The 19357-nt window shown below is 50.5% G+C and overlaps 1 protein-coding gene across 2 annotated transcripts in view; it reads left to right on the top strand.

The window, feature by feature from the left end:
* Positions 1-8422: 8422 nt before the first annotated feature.
* Positions 8423-19357, top strand: part of Slc28a1 (solute carrier family 28 member 1) — a 44529-nt gene continuing 33594 nt past the window's right edge. The window contains exons 1-7 of one of the 2 annotated variants that reach the window (XM_087901290.1): positions 8423-8672; positions 9434-9589; positions 10488-10599; positions 11355-11440; positions 12532-12623; positions 17016-17199; positions 18694-18835. In XM_087901290.1, coding sequence (XP_087757416.1) covers positions 10504-10599; positions 11355-11440; positions 12532-12623; positions 17016-17199; positions 18694-18835 — 600 coding nt within the window. In that variant the 5' untranslated portion in view covers positions 8423-8672; positions 9434-9589; positions 10488-10503. Of the gene's footprint in view, positions 8673-9433; positions 9590-9680; positions 9820-10487; positions 10600-11354; positions 11441-12531; positions 12624-17015; positions 17200-18693; positions 18836-19357 lie in introns of those variants that run through there. The other variant, XM_087901291.1, reaches the window with a different exon arrangement.

Raw genomic sequence — 19357 nt, 5'->3', positions numbered from 1 at the left:
GCAAGGTTCCTTCTTTCACTCCTGTGGAGGGGGAGAGAAGTTGAACTATCACAAACGTCTTTAAAAGGTGACCAATAAGGGATGGTAAGGCGGTTCAGTGGGTAGGGTCATGCCCTCTGGTTGGGTGATCTGTGTTTGATCCATGGTAAAAGAAGAAAGCTTCTGCAAGCTCTCTTCTGACTCCTTCCCACACATACTAGACATAATACCAATAAATTACCAAATACTTACTATTTTTATTTGTATGTGCATGCATGTGTGTGGGCATGGGGGCGGGCTACCCTTGGAGGCCAGAAGAAGGTATCACATTCCCTTGAAACTGGAGTTATGGGCTCTTGTGAGCTGCCTGACATGGGTTCTGGGAACAGAGTTTGCCTTCTCTGGAAGAGCAACAAGCACTCGAAATCTCTGAGACATCTCTCCAGCTCCCAACTGTAAGAAAAATATTTTAAAATATTGGTATCCAATGACTTTGCCATTCTAAAATATGAACAGGAGTCTGAGTTTGCTCACGCCGGCTCATCTTCACAACAAACTCCAGAAGCACGTCCTTAGGAAGTGAACGTCATCCAGGCCCATTACCCTCCTGTCTGGTAAGAACGTGTGTGTGTGTGTGTGTGTGTGTGTGTGTGTGTGTGCATGTGCCTCTCACGTGTGTGTGGTTAAACCCTGCCTGTCCCTAACTGACCGTGACTTGGGTAGGAGCAGAGTTGGTCTCGGGATGCCTGGACAGCTCCAGGGGCTGAAGAAACATTGAATGACAATCCCAGAAGATGGTAGCCAGGACACCTGATGACCCTGGCCTTGGCCACTCGCTGTCACCGCTGTCATCGCATGCTCCCTTTGGATGACTCAACTCCAACAGCTGCCTTCTGTTTCTCTGAGTTTCCACTCAAGACAGAAAACCTTGCCTTGGGAATCACACTTCCCTGAGGCTGGGACATCAGGGGTACTGTGAGGTGGAGGAGGGCTGGTTTCTGTCTCCTAGCCCCACCCCCAACGTGGGGTGTGCTACTAGAAAAATATGGAACCCACAGTGAAAATCCTAGCCCGTTCTGTACCCCAAAGGCACCCACTAGACACCTGCAAGGTGGCCTTAGCCCAGGGTCATCCATCATCTTGGGGAGACTTTTGTCTCAGTAAATCTTCCCAGGGTGTAGTCTGGGTTCCAGTTTTGTAACTCAGCACCCCCCTCCACGTTTGGTCAGACTGAAGAAGGCTGCCTCATTCTGTTCAGTTTCCCAGGAAGTGGAACTTGCACATTGTAAACTCACCTCCAGGGGACCCAGGAAGAGGTTTAAGTGAGAAATGCGTGCGAGGTAGATTGCACTCATTCTTACCAGGACAGCTAACTCTCCCCTTCTGGAGGGAGCAGCGCAAGGGAAGCCAAGCTGTAGGGAGACTTGGGGTGCAGACAAGCCTTGCTGTAAATCCTGCTCTCCCAGCCATGCTGACTCCAGCTCTTTGTTAGTCTCTCTGAATTGAATTGTAGGTACCCTCTACACGGGGTGGTACTTATATGTGCTGTGTTTATACTGCCATACAAGGCAGACACAACTTCTTCCCTCAAGGACTTTATTGCCTCCTGTAGGGGAGACAAGAATCAAGGCTACACCATAATAATCCAATACGGTGGTGCTGCTTATAACCTCAGAACACAGGAGGTAGAGGAAGGAAGGTCAGAAGTTCAGAGTCATCCTTGGTTACATAGAAATTTGAGGCTAGCCTGGGCTACATGATTCTCTGTCTCAAAGCAGGGGAAACCAAAGAACATATACTAGCAGAAACAGTAGCTGTAGCCGCCAGGCCTGCAGCTTCGCTTTGAATGACAGATTCTGGGGCAGCTGAACTACGTCAGGAGAGCGTTGGGAAGAGGAAGGGGAAAGGCAAGAGCAAACCATTCTCAAGAAACAATCAGTGCAAGAACTCAAAGTCGCGGTGATGTGTTTGGACACGTGTGGTGTCAGATTGAAAGACTCCCATGGGCGTCTTCCTTCAGGAGAGACCCCATGCCCAAAGATCAGTCGAAAACACGCAGCCGGATGCAAATAGCAAGAGGTTTATTGGAAATACACGGGTATACCCGGGGCGACCAAGTCTCTCGGAGGACTTGCGCGCCCCCGGTTGGGGGTGAGAGGTTTTTATAGGAGAGCAAAAAGCAAGGTTTACAGAAGCGAGATGCAGGGTGATAAATTTTTAACCTGGATAACAATGAGGGGAATACTCAACGGTTTATTGTTCCTCTTATCCTGCCTCCCCCTCTCCTGGCTGGCGACCAGATGTCTGATTGTACGGCCCCTGACTCGTGAGAGCCCCGCATTATACGTGACTCAGGCCTCGCAATCCTTTCTTTCTTTGTTTCTATGGCCAGTTCATAAATTCCCTGTCTTGCAGCCTGATAAGGCTGTCCTTGCTCTAACCTCAGGTATCTTTGCTCAGCGGAGGCCTTTAATTAAGCCTGTTATTTGCTCAGCACTCCGGAGGTCTTGGGCTCCAGAGGTCCTTAGTTAAGCTTGCTATCTGAAAACCTTTGCAGAACGGCATAACTGTGGTTAAGACGAGTTGGGGTCCTTCAAGATGGCTCTACAGTTGGATGGTTTTCTTCTCCCTGGATCTCCTTGAAGAACAGCAGGTGATCTTCTTGGCCAGCCATCCCTCCAAAGATGTCACGTCAACCGCCTGCGGTGGCCTCTTGCTCTATATAGTCAACAACCGAGGTCTTGTTATGTCATCCTGGCTGGCCTACATGTAGCCCAGGTTGACTCTAACTCAGTGATCTGCCTGTCTCTATTTCACGAGCGCTGGGATTAAATAAAGGTTTGTGTCACCACGCTTGGCCCCTTGATACAGTCGAATGACGTGACAGTTGAGGCACGGGAGGTGGCTGCTGGTGTGACAGCATATTGTTTGCTGTACACTTTCACATGGTTCTTAACTGTTATCATCATCACCTGTATGGGACATACGTGCGTGTGCTACATGCAGCTAACAGTGCCATGGGTTTGCCGACACGGGTATTGCCACAAGCACATAAGGGGTTGTGTTCTAGTCCAACAGCTGTGGTGTCACCGGATGAGAATTTCTCGTTTCTTTTGTACTCTTACAGCGACTATGTGTGTGGTTCTATTGTTGATGGGTCTGAGGTTATGTGGCACATGACTGTCTAGAAGGATGGGATGGGGTGAAAGCTCACATGGTGAGGACATGGTCATCAAGAGACAGTGGCGTTGCAGTGTGAGGCTCAGACGGAGGCCAGACCAAGGTCAGACAGACATTGGCATCAATGCCAGAGCAGCAGACGTCGCTTAGGACCCGTGGCAACAACCAGATGAGACAAACACCTCCTAAGATCAAGTTATTCTTCCTCAGGAAAGAGTCTGTAGGAGGAAGGAGGCCTATATGGGGGCCACCCAGAGCTGGCAAAGCAGCCTAAGGCATCCTTGAGACTGAGGCTTCTTCAGCTTTCTGCTGGTCCCGCGTAGTGGTTTCACGTGTGCCATCCCAAGTAGCCGATCTAGCACGGTAACAGAGCTGTGTAGCATTGGTGAGTAGTGACCTGGTGGCACAAGCCTGTGACCCCAACACTCAGGGGTCGAGGCTGGAGAGTGCTGCAAGTTCAAGGCCAGTTTAAACCGGATAGTGAGGCGGCAGAACCAAAGCCTATCTCCTATCACAAAGCTCTGGAGCAGCCCCATGCCTCCTTTCAGCTGCAAAGAGCACTTGTTGCCTAAGTGGGAGGACCTCAATCTGAACCCCCAACACCCACATAAAGAGTGACATGCACACCTTGGCCATAACCACCAACTCCCTAATTGGACTTAAACGCACACAGGAGGGAAATTGTGCTTGGTACAGGGAACCTAGCTAACTACTCAGTGCTAGTGAAGTCATTGGAGGAAAATCTACAAAAGCTAATTTACTAAACCAGCATCCTCCCTAACAACAATCTATAAATATTTGCCTTTATATCCTCAGATCAGCATCTTTACCCACCCCCAAGGAGATGTCTCTTTACAAGACCAGAGACCACTACAGAAAACCACAGCCAATCAAAATGCAGAGCTGTGGTGTCCAGTCCCAGTGGCTACCTCCAGAAAACACTTCTGCACTGTGGCCCAGGGAGCACTGTGGAAGAGGGGGTGCAGAAGAGCCAGATGATCGGGGAGTTTGCTGTGAGTGTGTGTCTCCTAGTGACAGCAGAAGCTACACCCATAAAGTCTCGCTAACATGACTGCCCAAATGTGAGCTGAACAAATGGGACACCAAAAGATGTGCCAAACTGGATGGGGAGAAGCCTGTGAGACCTCAGCCCTACACAAAGAATGATAGGCAACTGGGGAAAGCTGAGATGGAGAGAGGTGGTCCTCCCTAGGGAAGAGCACACCAATCGGTTGTCTAGTGCCTAATGGTCAGCCCTAAAAACATACCTACAAGGAACACTATGTGGACACACAGGTTATATTTAGGGATATACATGCAAATATACATACATATATGCATGCAATAACAATTAATGAGAAAAGAAGGCATGATTTGGAGGAGAATGGGGAGGGATGCATACATGGGAGGGCTTGGATGGGGGAAAGGGGAGGGAGGGATGTTGTGATTACATTACAATTTCAAAAGCAAGTTGGGTGTGGCCAAAGCACCATCCCTAACCCCAGTGTTGGGTGGCAGGAGACAGAGACAGGAATCACTGGGGCTCATTGGTTTCTAGCCTAATTCCATGTGCGGTGAGAGCCCTGTAACAAGGGAGTGATGGAGCAGGACGCCCAGCAGCAACCTCTGGCCTCTGCACGCGTGTGCACATATGCACACGTGTGTGCAATTTCGCCTCCCCAGAAACCCAACCCCCACCCCATATATACAAAATTAAGAGAGTTCTCTTGTGGAGACTGCTGAGTCACCTGACCTTTTGTGGCTTTGTGGTTGCCACTGTCTCTGGGCAGGAGGTGCTTCTTACTGGTACCAAATGTCCTGGAACCAATAGAGTTTAGGAATAGTCTGTCTGTCTTTCTTTCTTTTTTCTTTTTTTCTGTTTTTTTCAAGAGAGGGTTTCTCTGTGTAACAGCCCTAGCTGTCCTGGAACTAGCTCTTGTAGACCAGGTTGGCCTCAAACTCTGCCACCCGAGGGCTAATACACAGCGGGGGGGGGGGATGCCACACATGAGGAGGCCCTGGGTGGATAGTGGAGTTTTTAACAGGGGTGACTATATGGCTTCTGAACTGAGATAATGGTCTCACTCTGCCTTTTAATAATTAATTGGTAAACTGGGCAGTGGTGATGTATGCTTTTAATCCCAACACTCAGGAGACAGAGGCAAGCAGATCTCTGAATTCAAGGTCAGCCTGGTCTACAAAGTGAATTCCAGGACAGTTAGGGCTTCAGAGGAACCTTTTGAAAAAAAAAAACCCAGTAAAGAACAACAATAATAATGTAACACACCCAGGCTCATGATGGAATATGTCCCCATTAATTCAAGAAGCTGACAGTTCTGGCCAAATTAAATGCCCTGGATGCATGCTAAACTTCTTCAGTTTCACCATTTCTGATAAAGATTCTGTCTGGAACAGACCAACTCAGGTCCTCCCTGGGATTCCTGAGGCAGCAGGATATCGGTGGGGAACAGATCGCCTGGTCTTGGCCTATGTTATGGGAGCCTTCTCCCAGCTTCCTGCTCATGGTGAGCCAGAACGGTCAAAGAAATAATTGGTTCTCACTTATCTAGGCTGCTGCTGCACAACCCAAGACCCCCTTTGTGGAACCTACCCTCCATGGGCTATGGTGGGGTAGGTGGTGGCTCACGGCTGCTCTCCTCTGAACCAACAGGAAGCAAAGTTACCTGGGAGGCAATATCAGGGCCTCCTCTCCCGCTGGCCCACAGCCCACGGCCCACAGAGGATTTGGCAGGCTGCAGAACATGCTCTTCATTTCCCCTGTGCAGCTGAGCAGAAGCAGGCTCCAGCCATACAGGCCTTAGACCTGGCAGACTCTGCGCTGCACTGTTCTCTCGGGGACCGGAGGGTCATGGGGGTCATTCAGGCAGACCGTGTTCTTGGAGTAGTTGGGCTCTTACTCAGGGTGTTGGGCTGGCTGCCTGGTACAGTCATCCCTCACAGAATTCACACTGGGGCTCACTTGGAAAGGCATCCAGGGACACAATGTCCTTCGCGGTACAGATCATGAGCAGAGACTGTATGTATTTCACAATGGAGGAGTCCAAGTTTGGGCCAGAATCCATCCCGGCCACCGAGCAGCGGACAAAATGGAAACAAGGGTTAGATATTGTTTTAGGGTTTCTATTGCTGTGAAGAGACACCATGACCATGGCAACTCTTATAAAGGAAATCATTCGATTGGGATGGTTCATTCACAGGTCAGAGGTTCAGTCCGTTATCATCATGATGCAACATGTTGGCATGAAGGCAGATATTGCTGGAAAAGTAGCTGAGGGTCCTAATCTTGCAGGCAACAGGAAGTAGACTGTCTCACTGGGCGTGGCTTGAGCATATGTGAGACAGCAAAGCCTGCCCCCACAGTGACACATTTCCTCCAACAAGGCCACACCCACTCCAACAAAGCCACGCCTCCTAGTAGTGTCATTTCCTTTTGTAGGTTTGGTTTTTTTTTTTTCACTTTTTGGCTCTTTACTCTTTTGCGGGACCTGCCACCCAGCTCCCAAATAAATACACGAAGTTTTATTCTTTATGAATGCCTGGTCTTAGTTTGGCTTAAGAAAAGAGCCAGCTTTTCTTTTCTTTTTTTCTTTTTTAGGAGCCAGCTTTTCTTAAATTAACCCATCTACCTTTGGTCTCTGGGTTTTTTTCCTTTTCTTACTTCTGTATCTCTTACTTCCATTCTTACTCCATGGCTGGCTGGGTGGCTGGTCCCTTCTTTTCTCGTTCCTTGATCTCTCTTGCTTCTTTATCCCTCTTTTCCTCCTTCTATTTATTCTCTCTCCCTGTCAGCCCCACCTATCCCTCTCCTGCCCAGCTAGTGGCCATTCAGCTCTTTATTAGACCAATCAGATGTTTTTTAGACAGGCAAAGTGACACAGCTTCACAGAGTCAAACAAATGCAACATGAAAGAATGCAGTACGTCTTTGCATCTCATTAAAACAAATGTTCCACAGCATAAACAAGTGTAACACACCTTTAATATTCTACAATACTCTTTGGGGGCCATTTTCTGTCAAATCACCACAGATTCCTCAAGAGCAAACTCAGATTCCCTAAATCCCAACATGGGGTACAGCTGCGCGGTCAGTTCACACTTCAGGTTGTTTCTCCCAATTATGGTGCTGGCTCCCTGCCACACCTCTGTGGAGGGCAGCTGGAAAGAAGACAGGCAGCGCCTACTTCACAGAGTCTTTGTGACTGGATTCTCTGAGGCAGTGCAGGCAGAGCTCTGCGGGATCAGCTTGCCATCCATGAAGTTCTCAAGTATCCAGATGGTTGCCCCCATGTCCTGGAACTCCATGATTTAACTCAGGACCCTCACACACTGCTTTTCTCCTTCAGACCAGGGACCCTGCCGTCTTTCCAGTCCTTGCAGGGCAGTGACTAGGAACACATCTCTGTCCCTGACCCTGACCGCTGACTTTCCAGCTCTCATCTGTCTGGGAGGAAGTCGGCTCTGCCTGGGGAACAGAAGACGGGTGGGAATCACTAGGAGATGACACAGGAGCCTGCTGGCCCACGAGCTGGCCAGGGCTTAGCACAGAGGTGGCCAGGTTCACCTACACACTGTCCTAGTCATGGATGTGAAGGCATGGGGTGATGAACCTTGATTCTGTAGGCATGACAAAGTGGAAGGAGTGTTTCCAGGTGAGTCATGGGACGTGGGGATCAACTCAGTTGCTAGAGTACTTATATGAGGGCCCGAGTGGATCACCAGCTCTGTATTAGTCAGGCATGGTGGATACTCTTTATTAGACCAATCAGATGTTTTAGACAGGCAAAGTAACACAGCTTCACAGAGTTAAACGAACGCAACATAAAAAAAATGCAACACATCTTTGCATCATCAATAGAAACGTTCTACAGCATAAACAAATGTAACACACTTTAAAATAATATTCCACAAGATTCCCGACTGCCCAGCCTCTGTGCCTCAAAGAGATTTGACTTCCTGGGTGTGATCCCTGCTGGTCACTCTAACGCTGAGGGGAGCAGCCTGGGAATGACTCGGGGCATCCTGGGATGTAGGAAGGGAGCAGTGTGCCAAGGCGTCCAGGATGGGCCAGGGACAGCTAAGACAGCAGCCAGCTTGCCAGGGCCGGGCTCCCTGCCAAGCACTTGGTTTAATCCTCAGAGTTAGTTCCCACCCTCAGCAGTTCACAGATGAGGGAATATGTTAATTTCAGAGTTCAGGGTGAATCTAGATCTCTGGGCTCCAAGCTCAAGGTTCATCTTGTGACATGCAGCACATTAAATTCTTGTTGGAGGCCAGAGCCCTGAGGCTCCAACGTAGGGCAGAAACAGCCAACACACTGCTGGATGTAGGTATTTCTGGCCTGCTTCTGGACACCGAGAGGAAGAAAAGGCAGAGGAAATGGGTTGGGGGCACGAAAGGAGCCACTGAAAAGGACAGAGGCATCAAAATGGATAAAATCCTTTCCCTTCATCGAGGCTGAGTATCAGCTCTGGTCCCATCCTGGTCTTGTTCAAGGTAAATGTTTATTTTATGACCAAGAGTGTCCAGGGATATTGGATCTCTGTCAGATAAGCAAGCTTTGAAGATCTGGGGTAGTAAGATTTCCTATTGGAAAATGAATATAAAATAGTGCACAGTTGGGGGAAATAAGGGAAATTCCTGCTCTCTGTATTCTTAATCTCCCGGTTTTATTCTGCATATGTAGTGATTGCTGGCTAAAGGTCAGGTGTAGAGTGCACACCTGTAATTCCAGTACTGATGTGGAGGCAGGAGGACTGGACATTTAAGGCCAACCTCAGCTACACAGCAGGTTCAAAGTCAACCTGGACTAGATGAGACCCTAGTCCCCCAACCCCAATAGAAAAGGAAGTTTCTCAAGAGCAATGGGTACCCCAATTTGAATCTCTCCTTTTCCAGATGTCTGAAACAGCCAGTGGGTGCCTCTGTGTGAGGAGTGTCTTTTGTGTATGTGATAAAGGGCCATTAATTATTAAACAGACATTATTAATCCTGTTGCATAGGTTTAATGTTTAGTTTCAGGACTAAAGATGAAAGTGTTGTTTCTCAACTTGGCACGTGTTGCTTGGATGGGAAGGAAGGAAGGAAGGAAGGAAGGAAGGAAGGAAGGAAGGAAGGAGGAAGGGAAGGAAGGAGGGAGGGAGGGAAGGAGGAAGGAAGGAAGGAAATGGTGGGATTTTGGTTTGCTTTCATGACTGTATGATGCTTAGACCTGAGTCACCCCATTTGTGACACACACTGCTCCCCATATTTCCCAGTTTTGGAAGATGAGTTGCCGATCCTTGAGAAGAGGAGGCTGGATGAGAGACACCATGTAAACAAATCACCAGAATGGCTGGCAGAGAAGCAGGGGAGAATGGGGACAACCAAGATGGCTTCCTGGAGGAGGCAGCCAGAAGCAAGGCCGAGGAGAGGTCAGTGTGGGAAAGGACAACAGACAGTTCTCCATCTCCTTCCCCCCACCCCGAAAGAGGCTGGAGTCCCCGCCTCGACTGTGGCCCTGAGCTCTGGGGAGGTCCAACCTACTGCAGCTTTGAACTCTGCCCAGGAACAGGTCAAAGCCCAAGCAGGTTGGCCCCAGCCCTCCCTACAGCAACCTGTCCTTCAGCCAGCTTTCCCGACACTGCCTGCTCACAACAAACCCGTGAGTAGCCCAGGCTTCTCTCCCCTCTCTCTGCAGCTGTGCGCCTGGGTGAGCCCAGGTAGCAGGCATCCCCCAGCTCTCCAGACAGGCTCCACAAGCTGCCCCCACCCCCATCTTGCAGGAGAGTGTGTCTGGGGAGATCCATTTAACCATCAGGTGTTTGAACAGAGTAGGAGACCCCTAAGGCTCAGAGAAGAGAGGGAACTGCAATGGGGAAAAGCGGATTCGAGGGTTCTTATTTTCAGATGAACTAAAATCGAAAAGCGGCGTCACCGAAAAGGTGAATGTTGGGCTTGGAATGGAGAAGTCCAGGGGTAGGACTGGTTTCAGCTACGTTTGCATCCAGGGGCTGGATGAAATGTTCAGGATGGATGAAATGAACACTTCATTTGCTGGCAATGGTTTTCACCTGTAGCAGGAAGCAATGGCCTTTAGGGCCTCTTTTTGGGACAGTGTACATACCAGGTGCAGAAACCATTCCTTCTTTTCCATCCTGGGAAGTTAGTTCACCATTTCTCTAGGAATACCCGGAACTCGCAAGGACTTGCCTGCCTCTCAGAGGATCAGGAGTGAGGGCAGAAGGGGGGTCTCTCCCTCTCTCTGGTTCTTCTTGTCTCAGTGGGTCCTCCCTTCAGCTTTGGAACCTTTCCGACTTCTTTGTCTTTCAGCTGAAGAGGCTGTCTCATGGCAGACGACACACCGAGGCAGAGAGAGTCCTTCTCTCTCGCATCCGTGACGCACGGCCTGGAGAACATGGGGGCTGAGTTTTTGGAGAGAATGGTTTGTCCCCTTTCCCGGTAGCACCTCCTCTGTTTAACCACCACTGATGGGTGGGAGGTCCTTGATCTGCCTGCTTCCTTTCCTCTGCCCTGCTCACCTCAGCTCAAACAACCCCTCCTGGCATAGAGCGCATCCTTTATTTCCGCCTCTCCACTGTGTCCTGAGTACCCGCGGTGTGCTGCCCTGTCTGTCCCCACCCGAAAGGTCAGCAAAGGTCCCAGGAAGGGAGAACATCTGATCTACAAGAAGAAGAGAGAGGCCAATGATAGAGTGGGGTGTCTGAGGGAGCCCCAGCTTACAAACAAGGCAGTCTTGCCTTGGTTCTCCAAAGGCCAAGCTGAGGACCACAGCTCCATCTGTGAAGCCTATTACAATATCCTCCACCCCCACTTCCTAACCAGGCTCCCCCTCCTTTACTAAATGGCTTCCCACTCCCACAAATGACAACCTAGACAAGAGGTACCCTGGAGTGACGTGGTGGGTGGAGCTGCCCGGGACTTTCCTTAGGTATTTCCTTCTGGCCTCCAGGAAGCCATAGTCTGTACATAGTAGATGCTCAATGCATGCTTTGTAGAGTTTAATTAAGTAGCCCCCATTTCCCGTGGAGAAGTCCAGTCTCGACCTCCGTCTGCTCATGAGGGTGCCTGTGGCGTGCACAGGGCAGGAGACAGGCAATCTTTCCTATCTCCATGCCCTTCAAGTGTAGCTGCCTCCTGGTGGGAAGACTGGCCCTGACTGTACCTTGTTGGTTTTAGGAAGAAGGCCAGCTCCCCAGGAACTCAAGCCCTGTGGAGGATGGGGGCAGCAAGAACCAAGTAGCGTCAGAGCCCGGCTCCAGATGGTAGGTGATCTTAGTGAGAGACTCGGGTCACCAGGAAAAGAGAATACAAGTCGGTCCAAGGGAGGTCCAGGAAAAGCAAGGTTTGCAGGCCTCTGCCTCAGGGGCCAGGCAGGGTGGGGCGCCCACCTGCCTGTCTGGAAGCAGCCAGGACGTCACGTCAGGAGGAAGCCCAATGCACATGTTGAGGGCTTCTCAGGCCTCTCTGCCACCTCCCTCTTCTGCTGTACTCTGTTCAGTTGCTGAGCCACTTTGGGGACTTCAAGACTTAATCTGTAATACTCCTGGCCTGGGCTAGACTTCCTGCTTTACCGAGAGCAGAAGGGATCAACCCACAGGGTCTGGTATGAGCCCAGAGGGTCCTGGGGGCCAAATTCAGCTCTGAACAGAGCAGGAAGGACAGTCCAAGGACAGGGTGTGGCAGTGAGGGAGAATCCTCTTGTTTCTTGGGGGACTGGAGAAGATGCCTTGTTCCCCCAGGTGGGGAACGCTTGCTTGCGACAGCAGCAGAGGGTTGAATTTTATGAGCAGCGAGGTGCTTGGCTAACCTAGAGGGCCCTAGAGGAGATTTGGGTAACAGCTCTTCCTCCAGGGATAGGCAAATGACCAATTGACTAGTGTCCATTCTGGATGCCCAAGGCAGTGAGGGCGGCTGGCTGTATACTTTTCCATGTCCTGTACCTTGAATAGGCACTAAGGACCCAGACAATAAATGTCCCTGTCCCAGGGGAACCGATACAGAGCTGAGAACCTCTCCATCTCACTCACTGAGCAGGGGAAAGCAGGGAGGAGGCTGGGCAGTCATGGCTGTGCTTTCCTGAATGCCCATAAACCTCTGCCAATGGGTTGGTTCCCTCCATCACCCAAGAGCAGGGGTGGCCTTGAGTGGCCCCAAGTCTTCATATGTGCAGAACCATGGCTTGTGTCTTTAGACTGTGGTGGTTTTTCAGCCTGGTTGTGTAGCAAGGCCAGCCTGGGGTTATCCCATTATTGCACTGGGCACACACCGGAGTAGCTTCTACCTGCGGGTTTGGGGTCTCTCTGGTGGGGCGGAAGTTGGGGGCCACTTCTGAATGCTGGCGGTCCTCTCTCAGGAGGAGCCTGCAGCTGACTGTGCGAGCGAGAAGCTTCTACAGGGAGCACAAGCAGCTGCTTAGATGGATCCTCACAGGCCTGCTCTGCACCGGTGAGTGGGGACCCACTCTGCCCCATTCAGGGGACAGTCACTGCCCCTCTAGTCTCCATGTCACAAAATGGACTCATTCACTCACCCCATCAACCAATAAGATTTGTGGAGCATCAACTTGGCCAGCTCAAGATAGGAGCTCAGGACTCCATCAAGCCCAACTAGATCCTAGTCCCAAGTCCTTCCCCAGGAGCAATGGGGAGGCCAGAATATGCTCACACAGCACAACAAGCCGCCTGGGAGGATGGTAGCATTCAGGGCTATGGTCTTGGAACAGAGGGGAGGGTAACAAGGGCTGAGACCCTCCCATACCCCACCCCTCAAAGAGCAAAGGTCAGGGAGCAAAGATGAACAGCAGCAGGGTGTGGGCTTTGATAGTCTAAGCATGGCTGGAGGGTAAAGTTTCTGCAGAGTGCCCAGCCTGGGTCTCCTGAGGCTGAAGGATTCTGAAGGATGCGGTAATTAGGAGTGAGGAAGGGAGTTGATCTATTCAGTAACTTGAATTTGACTCTGAGGTCCAGAGACAGCACAGAAGGATTTAAACTGATAAGTGTCCATACAGATGGATCTTACGCGGGGAGACTGGAAATGGCTACAAGAGAGACAGAAGACAGTGAGGCTTGAGTGTGTGTGAGGATGAAGTAAAGGCAGATGGGGGTGATCTGGGAATCCAGACGGTGATTGGTGCTTGCTGAACCTGGGATGTGACCGTGTGTGCAGGGTGGAGGTGGTATCAGGTTAAGGCTGCCTTAGTTTCCTGCTTGGATGACGGACACACACACACACACATATACAAACACACACATACAAACACACATGACGGACACAGGGGTTTCTTCCACAGAGCACAGGGGGATGAGGTGATCTGTATGGGGAGGGAGAGATCGGAACCGTTTGCTAAGGGGTAGCAACTCCTAAGTCATGGACAGATGAAGTCATTTCCAGAGGATCTTTGCAGAACGATTTGAGAAACGATTTAGGTACAGAAAGTCTGGGACCAGCTACATAGAAAGTGCTTGCAGAAGCCAAGGGCTTCAAAGAGAGGAAAAAGCCAACAGTAATATCTACAGAGGGTCAGCAATAAGGACTGAGCAGTGTCCACTGATTTAGGGATAGCAATGGAAAGAAAGGTGGCTTTAGGGTTGTGGCACGTACCTCTAATTCTAACCCTCAGAAAGCAGAGGCAGGCAGCTCTCTGCGAGTTCAAGGCCAGTCTGGCCTATGGAGTGAGTTCTAAGTCAGCCAGAGCTACACAGTGAGACCCTGAAGTGAGGAATAGGAATGGACGAGAGATCAGGCGAGGAAGACAGGAAGTACAGATGACCGGCTCTTTGGAGAAATATTTTTGTTTGTTTGTTTTTTAAGATAGAGTCTCACTTTGTAGCTTAGGCTAGCCTCAAGTTCACCATATAGCACAGGCTAACCTTGAGCTCACAGCAATCCTCCTGCCTTAGACTCCTGATTGCTGAAATTCTAGGCTTGAGACAGCATTCCCTGCTGAGAGAAAGAAGGAAGTACTAGAGGTCAGGGTGTGACCAAAGATTGAAGACAGCCAGGCGCATGTCCTCTTCGGTTTCTTCTTCTTCTTCTTCTTCTCCTTCTCCTTCTCCTTCTCCTTCTCCTTCTCCTTCTCCTTCTCCTCTCTCCTCCTCCTCCTCCTCCTCCTCCTCCTCCTCCTCCTCCTCCTCCTCCTCCTTTTCCTCCTCTTCCTCTCCCCCTCCCCTCTCTTTTCCTTCTCCCCCCTCCCCCTCCCCTTCCCCCTCCTCCTCCTTCTCCTATCTTTATTTTTTTTTCAAGACAGGGTTTCTCTGTGTAACCCTGGCTGTCCTGGAACTAGCTCTGTAGACTGGGCTGGCATTGAACTCGTAGAGATTGGGATTAAAGGCGTGCGCCACCCCCGCCCAGCCCAACCGTGTGTGTTCCTGACGGAAGGCACTTTGAACCTATTTCTGTGCTAAGAAGACTTTTTGAAAGAAGTTGGAAAAGCGCCATGCTGGTGCCTAGGACTGGGAGGAAAGACCAACTTTATCTATTAGTGAATTGGAGGCCATCCCGGGCTACATTAGCCCCTTTGTCTCCAAAAATAGCTTGGTCAGGGAGATGGTGGCGCAGTGGCCAAACACACCTGTCACACAGGTCTATAGACCTGAGTTGTCTGTCCAACACCCAGGTAGATGTCCAGGGAAAGCGCAGGCTCTCAAAAGTTGTCCTGACCTCCACACCTGTGCGGTGGCACCTGCCTGGTACCACACGGTAAATTCCAGTTTTCTTTTTAAGTGGTCTGAGGTCGCAGCCCACTCGGTAGGGAATCTCACCAGTGTGAGCAGAAGCCTGTGTTCAGTTCCAGCACTGCGCAAAACTGGGAATTGGCGTGTCCCGGACTCTCAGCCCTCCAGAGATGGAGGAGGCCAGGGCAGAATTCAAGGTCATCTTTGGTGAATTGTTTGCCCTCATGGGCTTTGAGGTCATGGGCTTGTTGTTTGGGTTATAATTCAAGGTTGTCTTGGTTCTAGGAGGGAGAGAGGGAGGCAGGCCTTACAGCTGGAAGGGGTGACGAGCTCCCTGGGGGAGAGAAAGGAAGCTTCATTTGTACATTTTCTTGACATAAACTTCAATTCTGTTAACCCTTGAGTGACCGGAGCTTGATTTGGTGACTCTGGACTGTTCCCTGAGAACCCATTCACCAGCAGGTCCTCGTCACTACCATTCACCCATCTCCTTCTGTGGCTGTCCTGGCTTCTCTCAGTGGCCCACAGGAGAGTCAGGCTGAGGAAGAGGAGACTCCAGGAGCAAAGTTTCCTGGGTGAGGCTGAGAGATGACTCCATCAGTAAAGTTCTTGACACATAAGCACAGGTCCCCAACATCCGTGTGAAGAACTCCATCGTGAGTCTGTTCTTTTAGGTAGGAGATGTATTAGTAGCGAGTGATATGGGGTATGGCGTTCACCAGAGAAGAGAACCCGTGTGCTTGGACATGGAAAGTGTGCTTGGACATGGAAAGCCAATAGAAAGTCTTTATTAGCCGGACAGCAATTACTCTGGGTGTTCAGGATCCCAGTGTAGCACCGAGACTTTCTCAGAGTGAGCACAAAAACCATGCCCTGGTTGACATACTCAGTTAACAAGAACAGTTAGCCAGAAGTGGAACTACAGAAGCCAAAAAGCAAGGCTAGTACATTTTGAGACTTCCTCAGAACTACAGGCTTTGATGGATTAGGTCTTTGTTTCCATTTTGGAAGGTTGTACTGTCTACTCGCTGAGTTTTATGGCCTGACCTTATAGTGTCATTTCTTCATGAAGTCAGCTGTGCTAAGGTCTGGGGCTCTGTTTCAGAGGAGTTCTTAATACCGTGAGCAGGCACTGGTGGCTGGGACTGGATGAGTTCAGGCCCAGGAGACCGTAGAGCAGTGGTTCTCAGCCTTCCTAATGCTGCTTCCTATCCGGTTCCTCATGTTGTGGTGACCCCCAACCATAACATCGTTTTGTTGCTACTTCCTAACTGTAATTTTGCTGCCGTTCTGAATCGTAATGTAAATATCTGATATGCAGGGTGTCGATGACGCACACACAGCTTGAGAACCGCTGTCCTAAGGGTTTCAAAGAGAGGACAGTCACGAGCCGTAGAGTTAATGAGTAGTCAATAAAACGTGTTTGTGGTCAGGTTGCCTGGGCAGCAGGGGAAGGCAAGGCGGAAGCTATCCTCCTTAGCCGCTGCAGGGTCACAGCAGGGGGCTTATCAAGTTCCCAGAGCCCAGTAACCCGAGCTTGCTGAACTCCTAGAAAGGAGGGTTACAGACCCGCAGACCTAGTAGGGTGCCTGCCATCTCTTTCACAGCCGCAGTGAGAGCAGAAAGGAGGCTGTTACAGAGGAGTGTGGCCTAAACCAAACCTAGCAACCCTATGCACAAGCACGTGCGCGTGCGCGCGCACATACACACACACACACACACACACACACACACACACACACACACACGCACCCTCGGAGGGAGGGAAGGAGGGAGGGAGATCATTGATCAACAGTATTGGATGGAGGGGGATAATCTTGTGCCAAGAAGACACTGAGTCATCCAGCCTGGTCCTCTGTAGCCTAACGCGGCTCAAGCCAGGAGCGCTGTTTCTGCCTCCATCTTCTAACAACGTGCAAGGGTCTTTTTCACACATGTTGCCAGGGCCCTGGGCACACTGGACAAGCCTCCGCCACTGAGCTGCGCCCCCAGTCCCCTAATAACCTTATGATACAGTAGGGACAAGTGTTTTCGCTTCTAGCTAAGGAACGCAAGGCTGAACTGAGTTACTTTCCTGTCCCTAATGCTCTGGGCAAGCGAGGCAGAGCCAGGGTTTAGAGCAGTGGGCTTGCCCTGCTGATCCCACCAATGACTCCTCCTGCAGCGTACGGTGCCTTCTTGATCACCGCCTGCCTCCTGAACTTCCAGAGGGCCCTGGCGCTGTTGGTCATCACCTGTGTGGTCCTCGTCTTTCTGGCCTATGATCTGCTGAAGAGGCTTCTGGGGCCCAGGCTGAGGAGGTGTATGAAGTTTCAAGGCCATTCTCGCCTGAACCTCTGGCTGAAAAGGTGAGTGACCCCTCAGCCTCTGGCCTCCTAGAGGAACGTGTCCCACTGTGCTTGTCTCCTGGAGCCCTGGGCAGAGGTGCTGGGTGGCCTCAAAAGCATTGGCCAGCTCTGGTATTTTGCCAGTTTTTGTGATATAGCAGGTAGCTGAGGGCTAAAGCCAGGCTGGTGAGAGAGGTTTCTATAGTCAAAAGCCTGGCCACTAAGCGTGGAGGTCTTTCCACGATGTTTCATTAGGTGGATCACCTGGGGCTAGCTTAGCCAGCTGCAGAGATCACAGATGCCTGGGAACACGCCCGGAGTCCAGTTCAAAAGGCTAGTAGCTTGGGCCAGGTGCCAACAGTTTAAATTAGCCCTCAGGGGTTTCTGATATAATTAGCCATGTCCCTGAATAATAGTTTGGTGTTTGATCCCTGGAGTCTGTGGTGGAAGGAGAGAACTCCCAAAAGTTGTCCTTTGATGTCCACATGTGTACACACAAACACACACACACACACACACACACACACACACACACACCCCAGTAATAAATCTTGTTGTATTTAGTATTGTAGGTGCACATGTGCACGTGCGTGCGTATGCACATGAATAGTCATGCGTGGATGTGGATGTGTTTGTGTGGAGGTCAGAAGATAACTTTTGGGAATTGGTTCTCTCTTTCCACCATGGGGGGATTGAATTCAGGTTGTCAGGCTGGTGTGGCAAGTGATTTTATCCGATGCGCCATCTTGCCAGCTCAAGACCTTAAATCTTCAGACTCCAGAATCACTTTTCACTCCTCCGTGTGCTGCCTCCTGGGCACCCTGGGGTGGCTGGGCAGCTCTGTGGCTCTGCTGGGCTCAATCGATGGGGCTGTTCCCATGGGTTGGAACTGTACATTAATGTCTATGGCTTTCCCTGGCTAAGGTTCTATGTTGCTCCTAGAGCCACTGTTCTGGGGCCTCCAGGGTGGTCTTATTTCTGCCAGAGTCCTCTACACCTACACCACCTAGACTGCTCCCAGCATCCTTTGCAGTCTACTGGAAGAAGCAGGCCCTACAGGTCTTGCATCCTGCGTATCCGCAGAAGCAGCGCCATGTGGGCAGCTTGGATTCGGTCAAGGGTTATTATCTGTGCCTTCTACAGTGATGGCATGTTAAATGGAAATGCGGCAGTTATCCAGAGAGAAAACTCCAGAGAGCTACAAGATTTCTCTGGCATATCCAGTTGAACTTGGATGAGGGAATGTCTCTGATGAAACTATCTCAATGAACTACCCCAAAGCTGGGAGCAATTGGGTCTGGAATTGCCAAGAACCAGGAAGAGGGTCTGTTCCCAACTGTCAGAATAAAGAACCGGTAACACACAGGGCATTGTAAGAAGTACTAGGGAGGCTCTCTCTCTCTTTTCCTGGGTCCCCAAGGGTGTGTTTGTACATACATGTGTGTGTGTGCGTGTGTGTGTGTGTGTGTATGTGATGCTAAAACTGACGGCTTTTTATCAATCTCTCTCCTGCAGAGGTCTTGCCCTTGCTGCTGTCCTGGGCCTGATCTTGTGGCTCTCTCTGGACACCGCCCAGCGACCAGAACAGCTGGTGTCCTTCGCAGGGATCTGTGTGTTCCTTGTCCTTCTCTTTGCGGGTTCTAAGCATCACCGGGCTGTAAGTGTTCAGCGGGCTACTCAGACTGGAAGCCAGTGGCTGCTCCCTGTGGGCTTGCTGGGACGAGATGGATGCACCCGTTGGGAGAACACCTGAGGTTCAGCTGGGGAGGAACAATGTGTACTGGGACACGTTCCCCATGCAGTTGTTGAGGGACACACTGGGACTGGAGACCCAAAGTGAAAAGTTATCTGTCTAAGAAGTCCTTGAATCCCCCAGGGGACAGAACTCTCTGGGGAGGATTGTTGATCTCTCTCCAAACTCACAGTCCACTGTGGGTATTTATTTGCTTAGCGACACGGTCCTCAGGTCTGTGGGCTCAGGAATCACCCTGCCCCCAGAAATAGGGAACCCAAGCTTCCAGTTCTGTGGGAGAATTCAAGGGTATTCTGAAATCATTAGCTTACAAAAGTGGTTCTTAAGGTCTCCTTCCCAGTCCAGGGGCCATAGTATCTCCTTGGAATGCATTAGAAATACTACATCTTAGGCTTGACGCCTGACCTGTTGAGCTAAAAACTCTGG

The sequence above is a fragment of the Myodes glareolus genome, chromosome 24 (assembly GCF_982192425.1).
Source record: "Myodes glareolus chromosome 24, mMyoGla1.1, whole genome shotgun sequence".
In the NCBI taxonomy this organism is placed as follows: domain Eukaryota; kingdom Metazoa; phylum Chordata; class Mammalia; order Rodentia; family Cricetidae; genus Myodes; species Myodes glareolus.
This window is presented reverse-complemented; position numbering and strand designations above follow the sequence as displayed.